General features: G+C 41.8%; 1 protein-coding gene across 1 annotated transcript; it reads right to left on the bottom strand.

Moving 5' to 3' along the window:
* Window positions 1-547: 547 nt before the first annotated feature.
* LOC128780055 (ubiquitin-conjugating enzyme E2 D3-like) lies at window positions 548-997 on the bottom strand. The gene has a single exon (XM_053917709.2). The coding sequence runs from the start codon at window positions 947-949 to the stop codon at window positions 548-550; it is 402 nt and encodes a 133-aa protein (XP_053773684.1). The 5' UTR covers window positions 950-997.
* Between the last annotated feature and the right edge of the window lie 9,425 nt (window positions 998-10,422).

Below are 10,422 nucleotides of genomic sequence, written 5' to 3'. Positions count from 1 at the left end.
AGGGAGGCATATATGTCAAAAAGGTGGGCATTGATGACTGAGGGTGGAGAATTCTTGCAACAAAACACAGTTTTCTTTTTGTGACAACTCCTCATCCACTTAATGTTTCTGCAGTTAAATGCAGGGCTGGTAGTAGAGGCTATGGGTTGCCGTTCACTTCTGCCAAAGCAAACCCCTAAACACACAGGTGCCTCAGAATGAAAAAGATACCTTATGAACTTCCTAATCTTCATCCAGTGGTCCCCGCCATTGTCAGTTCTAAAGTACTCCTGCTAAGCCCACCACACTGTTGTTCTACATTTCCTATCCCTAAGGAGGAAAGAAGGCCTTCAGTAAAATGTTTATTGGAACTGGCCTCTTTCCCGCTACCCCATTTCCCAAGCATGCCCCCTTCCCCCTCACCTCTCACACCCACGCCACCCACGGCTTCCCTCCAGCCTCCACACACTCTAATGTGTCACATGTGATATTGGAAAGGATGCCTCCCAGAAAGTAGTCAAAGAACAGCCCATTCAAAAGCCAGGTGTTTTATTGTGGTGAGGGGTTATCATTTGTCCCTCATTCTCCTAGCATACTTCTTGGTCCAAGCTCGGGCCATGGTATCAAAGGCATCCCTGTCCTGTAAGTACATTCTCCCAATGGACGGAACAAAGGGGTCGTTGGGGTTGGGGTCACATAGCATGGAGGTGATGGATAGCAAGAGTTTGGATATGGTCAGTATAGGAGACCACTGGGACCTGAGAATATCTACACAGATATATCCCCTTCGGTTGATATTGGGGTGGTAGATCGGGGTTGTGAAGTAAATAAGCGGCGGCCTGAAGGGGTAATTGGGTGGGAATTGTATGTTCAGGCGGAACAGCCCACCCTCGTAGGGGCTGTCGGCGGGACCCATAATGGTCCCCTTCCATGTGAACATGCTGTCGTCCACCGGCCCCGCGAAGCACATGGGCAGGGGGTCGTTTGTGATGTCTGTCAGTTCCTTGTGCAGTCGCCTCAGAGCGGTGGATATGTCAAACGGAGCAGGGATGGTCCGGATATCCTGACAGGGACAAAGGGTCAGGGGAGACGATGGGTTAGTGGGGCGTGATTTACGAAGACCATGTTTAGAGGCACAGCCAACCCCCCAAGGTCGGTGGGTAAGAGCTGGAGCCGGGCTGTGGGCTGTGTAATGGCGGCGGGTTGAAGGCGAGTTGCGGACTCACCTGGACCAGCAAGACCTGAGGGGCTCCTGCTCACCTGTGCTCCGCTCGTCCCTGGATCCTCAATCCTTGGCTCCTGTACCTCCTCCTGCTGCACCTCTGGCTCCTCCATCCATGCTTCTTCCATCACTTCCTCCTCTGCTACTGTCGGCTGCTCAGTGTCTAAAGCCCAAACTGAGCTGCCAGGACGCAAGGCCTCCCTTCTACAGTGCCAACCGCTCCTACCGGCCTGCCACTACTCTTTCTTCAGGCCTGCCCCAAACGGTCCTGCGTTTCCCTGGCAGTATGGAACATGCTCTGTGACATCACAAGGGCCAGCTGAAGACATCAGCAAGTCAGTGGTAGCAAGGTCAGGAAAGACAGAGGGCCTGAATGAGAGGGAGTCATTGTTATAACAATAATTCTATAGTCATAATGTTATAGCAACTTATTGGAGCTGTCTATAAAATAAAGATATAAACAAACAAACAAATAAGTAAAAAGTGAACTTGTATCAAAAAAAAAAATGGTTCTAGTCCTCTGTAAAGAATAAGGAAGCATGTCAGGCAAGGGAGTCCCCTGTGATATTTTACAACGAAAAGAGGAATACACTGGAAAAAGCACTACAATATTGGCTGCCTTTTCTGCTCCTGGTCACACTGCTGATGGGTGTTCTCCTATGTACATCACAATTTATCGAGGAGGTGCAGGAGCTAACGCCAGCTCCCAGGGGATACTTTAGGAGTTTGTCATCAAAATCAAATGCTGTTTCTCACACATGACATGTGCATAGGTTTGATATGTCAGGAGAAAACAACAAGTTTCAGAGTCTATTGAAGGACAATGTATTGCGGCCACACTCTCAAGATTCTCACCCCATTGATTGCCAATCTTTGCTTCGGATTACAGTGTGAAATGCCAGGGGCAGAGAAGAGTAGGTTAGCTCCACCAGTAGATATGTAAAATGACCAGGAGCTTCTGTGCACACCATTAATCTACTTAGTTACCCACTGTCCAGGCATGGCTGCTTTTCTACACACACTTTGGATTTCATTGTACTGTTTGGGGCTTTTCTTTCAATTCAATTTCAAAGCTTGCATTTTGTTCAACCTATAGAAATCGTTGCGAAGGGGTGGAGGGCACGATTTATTTCACTCTTGGTCCCACCCCTCACAGGAGCATGAGATTTAGATGCAATTGATATCTATAATGATCACCACTAATTTACTGAACAGGGTGTGGAGGATCTATGTTAGGTGCAAAGATAAATATGATATGATCTCCGAATTAAAGGCATTCATGGTCTGATGGAGGAAGAGGAAAACACGTTGACATGTATTTACGTCATTAAAATGGCATGCTACAATCCTAAAAAACATATTTAGAATCCATGGCTATAAGAAGGCCAAGGATCAAAGGAGACTCTGGAGGGAGTTCTATCTGATCTGAGTCAGGCATGATCACTGGCAGTTAGGTAGGAGGGGTGAGAAGAAATTAGGTAAGAGAAAAGGGCAGGAAGCAAAAATGGAAAGATTATAACTGAGCCAGGAGAACAAGCAGATGTGAAAGGCCTGCTGTGACAGAAAGCATGACTATTTCCAGGAATTAAATGCACTTTGGTGCATTGAAAAATGTGTGGTTTGAAGAATGCCTAAAGCCAAGAAGGCAATGTTGAGGTTGTGAACAGACTTTCAGATGAACTGATGAAGTTTTGATTTTATTCCATACACTGTAAGTAACCTGGAAGAACTTTAAGTAAATATGATGTGAATATTTTCTGTTTCGGAAAAGACTTCTCTAGCGCCTGGTGTGCAAAAAATTTACTAAGCCTAAAGGGAAGGGAGCCCAAGAGCGTGTAGCTCTGTTGGTGGTAGTGCCGTCCTGTACACCAATGGGTTGGGTGTTCAACTCCTAGGCAGGGCACATGCCTGGTCTGTGGGCTATGTCGTCATGGGAGGCGCCTGAGAGACAACCATGCTTGCCTGTTTCTGTCCCTCATTTCCTCTCTCTAAAGTGGAATTACAAAAATCTTTAAAGACAAAAAGGAAAATAAATGTCTTATTATTTAATAATATTACATTTAGTAGCAATAAAAATGAATACAACTAATTATGCAACCTAATAATCCATAGTTAATATTACTTGTGGTAAATTATATGCAGAGAATACGCTACTCTCCCCTTTACCCCTTACTGCTTCGAGAACCTATTTCCCTACTCTATTGATTATCTTGGGCATGTGACTTTCTCCATCAATGGCAAGACATCAGTTGTGATGTCCAAACCCTGAAGCTATGCTAATTACTGGCAGTCCTCATTAGGTTGGAACAGCTGCCTACAAAAGTATGTTGTATGTAATGGATACACATTCATTCTTGGCTTCCATATGGGAAAACACCTCACTCAATCCTCAGGTCTACCTTCCACCAAAAGTCAAGCCAAGATCAGATGAGGAGACTAAAGAATATCGTAGATAACTGGAAGACTCAGAAGTAAGAGATATGTGTTTGTTTTAATCCATGGGATTTATACTTTGCTTATTATTGAGGGAAAACCTAAGTTGTTATGTTGAAGAACATACGGCATGGCTCAACTTGCAATACATTCTGTGTGAGTAAGAAGCAATATAATGCAAACAATAAATGCTGAAGTCGGTAGCATAGTGTTACTTTTGGACAGACAAGAAAGGGAAGAAACTACATAATTGCTGTTGACGCTTCTGACGTGGCTTAACTGCATAGCTTGGTGTCCCTTGGCTTCCCTATTGGTCTCGATATGGCTGCAGAAATGCAGACACAGCATAGCAATGCACGCAGTTGAACGGGAGACAAGAAACTGGAGAAACCTTGGCTTTCCTTTTTCATGGGTAAAGAAACTGTTTTTCTAAAGGTGACCCTGGCATACTGCATTCTGTGCCCTGAGTTGCAGACGGGAATCACATGGCCCCTCATGTCTATAATATGGACCATGAAATTGAGAAACACTTTGCCCTATTTGGGCTAGATCAATTCCACTTCGGTTCTGAAACCCTTAAAGTGTTTTCTCCATGCAAAAGATGCCTTCTGACAACAATAAGGAAGGGATGTCGTGATGGTGAATATTGAAAAGGCAAGTAACAATGATTTCTCCTGTTAGAATGATTTATTATATCCTTTAACTTTTCCTCTTCCGATCTACTGCCAAGCCAGAGTAGGGAAATATATGTGCATAACACACTCTATTTAAAAATAGGTTTTGCTGCCTTCAAACATGCCATTCATTAATAATACGGCCTTAAAAGATGTTTCGCAGGTAATTGAAACTGGGTGAGCAATGAATTTAATTGAAGCAAAGCAAGCATGACGCCAAGGTGAAGTCATGTTCACTCCAAGTTCATATTCAGAAGGCAGTCATGCTAATGCACGGCTAAAGAGAATACAATCTGGAGCGTCAGATTTACTGATGCAGAAAGTAGCGTGAGATCACATTAAAATGCAGCACAGGTACAGAGCCTGAGAGAGTTTATGAGCCTTGGGATTTGTTGCTCACATTCTCCTACCAGATTAGTTGCTGAATATTACAATACAACTTTCAGATGTCCCAGGAAGGTTAAGACACCAGTGAACAAACCTGTCAGGGGAAATCTTTTAGTCTCCGTGTTGCAACGGTCTGTCCGTGGCTTTCACACTTGAAAAGGCCATGTGAACCATGGCCTTCTCATGCTACATGAAATCCAGAATATTTTCACGCATCTAGGCTCTGCATACTACCTTAACTTTTTCCTTTGCATAACAGTATTTCTATGTAAATGTAAGTGTGTCACATTGTCTCCTCCTGCAATCTGTTCTTGCTTTAGTTAAAATACACTCCGTAAGAGTATTCTTTATGTATTTTTCTTCCTTTCTGGAACTGCTGGTTTCCTCTCTACTCGGGATGTAGAGAAATATGTTTACAACTATCTTCTTAGTTTTAACACTTCACCCCGTGTGTTATTTATTAGAAACACTCACGTCTTTCCTTAAAATGGAAGACATAGCTGCGACTACCTTTGCTCATTCTTTCCGGCTATATGAATCGAGTATATTCAAAACTCTGTTAATCTGGCGCTAATTAATTCTGCTTCATGAAATTGTAAAACGGCAAGCATTTGCCTATGAAACCTGAGAACTTGAAGAGTATTCTAGGCAGAAAAAACCAAACTCAATGTGCAGTTTGCACCAATAACAGTTCCAAGCATGTTCTCAGTAATGGAAATATAATGTATTTATTGTGACGAACTTGGAAATATGGACTTTGGTTAATATCAGAAAGGATAAAACCTGCCTTTCATACTATAAAGTGACTAAAAAGTAATGACAAGTAGTAAAGCTCCCATCTACTCTAAGGTCAAGGGATAACCTATCAGTAAGGAATCATAAATCATAGGTGGCATGCACATAGAACCAACTTCTAGGATCAATAAATCATTGGATGAAATAAATTGTACACTCTAGGGAAGTAAAACTTAATTCACCCCTTTAGTTAACTATGAGAATGAAATATAAGTAGACACAGCAGGCATAGCATATGGTGAAGTACTCTTAAGATTAATAGAAATTTTTAAAATGACCATTTGAACCAACTAGAGTATGTTCCTTTTCCAAGTGTAGGTGGTTTTGTGTATAAAAAGTTCACATACTTAATGGAAATGGGTGAATGAGGGCCTCCGAAAGTAAAGGGTTAAGTATTTTTGATGAATTAAATAACAGCCCATAAATATTAAAGACCAAAATTTTGAAAATCATTATTCTAGTGTTTTTCCATTCAGTAAGTACTCTCATTAACCCTGCTCAGAGTTTTCACATCTTTCCATAAACATTGGTGGAAAATTGCGTTGTTCTTCCTTTTTACATTTCCTGATCATATCGTATGCGTTATTACGGGGAAAAAAGAACTCAGAATAGGCCAGCGAAATATCCCTAGATAGCAGTTAATACTCCAGGAAAAAATGAACAGTAGAGTGCTTTATTGCAGGGAAGAAATGCAGCTTTTGCATAATACTCATTCATGACAGAGGGGGAAAATATATGTCAAAAATATGGAGAGTAATCACGTCAAGACAGTAAAATGAAAAACACAAAATTTATATAGGATCGTTGTCTTTCTTCTACAATTTATAACTATTGTGGCCAGCTCCTTATAATATGACTTATAAAACATACTGCATTGGTCATGTATGGGAAGCCCTAGTCAAAGATCATTTGAATATACTTCATATATATAAATACATAAGACCTAATGACTTGCTTGCTAGAGTGCTTCAAACGTGGGGGGTCTTGAAGCGGAAGCACTTCCTTGTTACAACAACTTGTAGATACATGGAGAGAGTCCATGTGAATATTAACAGATGGAATGTGAAAAGGGCCAAAGCCTAGGAAATATACATTTCAACTTTACAATCTACAGAAGCATAACATTTCACTTTCCAAGCCTTGAGAAAACGCGGACTTTTCTAGCATTGCTCCTTATACTCCTAGGTCCTGTTTAAGTAAGTGAAAAAGTTTCCAAAACACAGTAATAGGCAGGGGGTACTAAGGAGAAGTTATAGAAGTCTGTCTTATACTACAAGGTTTAATTCAGACAACAGAACTTAGGATGAACCAAATGGTAAGTGTGGTCTAAAGCATAAGCCTGATTCCGACCCAGTGAATTCATCAGGTAATAATCAGCAAATAAGTTTTATTTCAATGCAAACCCCAAACCAATGGAATACACAAGCATACATGCACGTACATGCTCATACAATCAAAATAGTTGGCAAACAAAGCCAAACTGCAAGGACTCAATGTTCATAAAAAGTAGTTAGACCTAACTGAGACAATACTGCCGGAGTAACAGAGCCCACACAAATCAATTAACTTTCAAGACCTGTTATGTGTGAAAGAAAGTTGTTAGACTACATAATTCCCAGGGCTCCTCCTAGTGATGATGTGGTGTGGGTCTTTTAGAGAAAACCAGAAGTTGGGACGTCAGGTAACGATCAGAAGAGAGGATTTTTTCCATTATTCAAATACACCACCATGTCCTTAGCACCATGATTTACAATAGCCCAGTCCTGGGGTCTACCTAGGTGCCCATCAGCCAATGAGTGTATCCAAAAGCTCTAGTATATTTACACAATGGAACTCAGCGCAGAAGGGAGAGAGAAGGAGCTCATACACTTTGCCATGGTATGGATAGAACTGGACAGCATTATGCTAAGTGAAATAAGCCAGGCTGTGAGGGAGAAATGCCAAGTGATCTCACCTTTAAGTACAACATAATCAACTGAGGAAAAAAGGAACCAAAATAAAAACGGAGACATTCACATTAAGAACAATGTAGCAATAGTGAGAGGGGAGGAGGGTGCGGATGGTGGGGAGAGTGGTCTATAGGAGCTACTATAAAATACACAAGAAGAAAATCAAGGAGGAGGGTTGAGGTGGGTTAGGGATGTGGGACTCCCTAGCCTGAGGTGGAGAGACGGGGAGAAAATGCAGTCAATTTTAACTGAATAAACATAAAATTAAATAAATATATATTAAAAATTCAACCTAATAGAAGATTTTTATGAAAATCATGTTTTATGCCTAAAAAATAAAAATTAAGATTTGAAGTTAAAATAAAGAAAAAACTGACTTTGATGAGAGCATAGAGTTAGGGGTAGAAAGAGTGGAAACCAGTGAGGAAGACAGAAAACCGTCATAGAAGAAAAATAACCAGGGGTACTGTGTCCTCGCTGCCTAAGGTTTCCTGTATCAGTAAGGTCATTCCCATTCATCTTCCTGTACTACCCTTACCTCCCCCTGTCTATTTTGTGCCTATCATTAATGTTTCTTATTCCCTGTACCTTTTCCCCCCTTGTCGGTCCACCCGCTCCCGCTAATAACCCTCCATATTACCTCCGTTTCTGCAATTCTGTTCCTGTTCGAATTGTCTGCGTAGTGTGGTTTTATTTTTGCCTTTAAGGTTAGGTCCTCTTTAGATGTGAATTTGCTGCCATTTTATTCACATTTTTTACCTTCTTTTTTCTTAGGGAAGTTTCTGTAGCTTTTCATATAATAAGGGCTTGGTGATGATGAACTCCTTTAACTTGAGCTTGTCTGGGCAACAGTTTATTTGCCCTAGCGTTCTAAAGGACAGCTTTGCTGGATAGAACAATCTTGGATGGAGGTCCTTGCATTTCATGACTTGGGATACTTCTTTCCAGCCCTTTCTTGCGTGCAATGGTTCTGTGGAGAAATCAGCTGACAGTCTTTTGGGGATTCCTTTGCATGTAACTGTCTCCTTACGTCTTGCAGCTTCTCAGATTCTCTCCTTATCTTTCATCTTGGGTAATGCAATTGTGATTTCTCCTGGTTGTTTCTATTTCGGTACAACTGTCTGGGACTCTCTGGGCTTCCTGGGCTTCCTGCAAGGCTCTTCCTAGTGCCACATTGGGGAAGTTCTCCATCATTCGTTTTTCCAAGAATTTTTCAATATATTGTTCTTCTTTCTTTCCTTCGGCCACCGCTAGGATTCTAATGTTGCAACATTTAAGATTTTCCTGGACGTTCCTAAGCCTCTCCTCATTGTGTTGAATAGTTGTTTCTTCATGCTGTTCTGCTTGAAGGAGTATTTCTTCTTTGTGCTCCAAACTTGTTCATCTGAGTCCCGCTGTCCTTCCCATCAGTGTTGGTTCCCTGAACATTTTTCCTCTATTTCTCTTTTCCTATCCTGCATTTCTTCCTCTATTTTGTGACCCTACTCAGCCAATTCTGTGAGCATGCCGATGACCAGCGTTTTGAACTGTGACTCTGATAGGTTGGCTAACCCTTAATCACTTAGCTCTATTTTTCCAGGAGCTTTGATCTCTTCCTTCATTTGGGCCATTTTTATATTTGTTTCAGAGTGCCTCTTATGTGGAAATGGGGAGAGGCTTACTGGTTCACCAGGGAAACCGGCGTTGCTGTCCTGCGAGCTGTGTGTTGTGGCGGGTCTGAGAGGGAACAATGGTGCTTACCTAGATCTCTGGTGACTTTCAGTCATTTGCCCTGCTATCCACGAGCAAACCAATCTCTTCTGGTGATGATTGCAAGGTCAGTACTTGGTGTATAAGTTGTAGGACTACGTGGGTCTCTGCGGGAAGTCTTGTGTGAGGATGAGAGTTCTTTCCACCGAGAAAACCCTCACAGGTGTTTTCAGTTAGATGTTTTAGGCTTTATTTGCGTGCCCTGGCACCTTTTCTCCCACGGTCTGTTTCCCTTCCCACATCGTTGCTCTTGGTTTATTTGCAAGCGAATGTGAGTCCACGGGCTCTGCATATGCCACCTTGCGGACACCAAACTTCAGCCGCTGCCTTGCAGCAAGTCCTCTCCAGTCATACTTCCCGCTTCTACTCATCCTTCAGGTATGATTGAATGTTTCTTTTGAACTCCTTGTTGTTGGACTTCCCTACACTTCCATATTCGGGCTGTTGTGGTTCCTTGTTCTTGTTAAATTTGTTCTTGTCCTTGTTCTGGTTGTGTGAGGAGAAGAAGTGCATCTACCTAGGCCTGTGTCATGGCCAGAGGTGACTGGAGTGTCTTTCAAACAGGACTGAAATTTCTTCAGAGAGGAAATATTTATTATTATTTCTGTACAGTCTAGCATTTTTGGGTGGATAGTTATAGTTTTAAAAGAGCATGTTCTTGTTGAGACTTCAGGACCATTTCTTGGGGGAACTATACTTTATTTTATTTTACAAATCAGTAACTCGGGATTCTAAGAGATACAAACTATTCAAAGCTGAATACTAGACAGTGATAAAGCCAGTCCTGAGTGCCTCCAAGGTCCCTATTCTTCTTCACCACAGTGTAGATGTCAGAGACGTGTGGTTCTCACAGGTGTGGCTCAGTTGGCTGGGCCTCACACTAGAAAGTAAGACGTTTCAGGTTTGATTCCCATAGAGCACATTCCTGGGTTGCTCGTTTGGTGCCCACGTGGGATGGGAATGAGGGGCAAGTGATAGATGTTTCTCTTTCATATGGATGTTTCTTTCTCTATAGAAACCAAAATGTTTTTTAAAAAAGGATTTGTAATATTATTAATATGTTTGGAGGGAGATATAAAGGAAAAGTGTATTATTGTATTCAATATTTTATAAACAGTGAACCCTCTATGTTTTTTTTTTTTTTTCCTGTTAAGTGACCCTAGATAAGTGGTTTCCAAGTATGGAAGACAGGGGCTTTCAATCAGTTCTCTGTATCCTCTCATTATATGACACC

Source organism: Desmodus rotundus, unplaced genomic scaffold, assembly GCF_022682495.2.
Source record: "Desmodus rotundus isolate HL8 unplaced genomic scaffold, HLdesRot8A.1 manual_scaffold_15, whole genome shotgun sequence".
NCBI classification, from domain to species: domain Eukaryota; kingdom Metazoa; phylum Chordata; class Mammalia; order Chiroptera; family Phyllostomidae; genus Desmodus; species Desmodus rotundus.
Note: the sequence above shows the minus strand (reverse complement) of the source record. Positions and strands in the feature narration are given on the sequence as shown.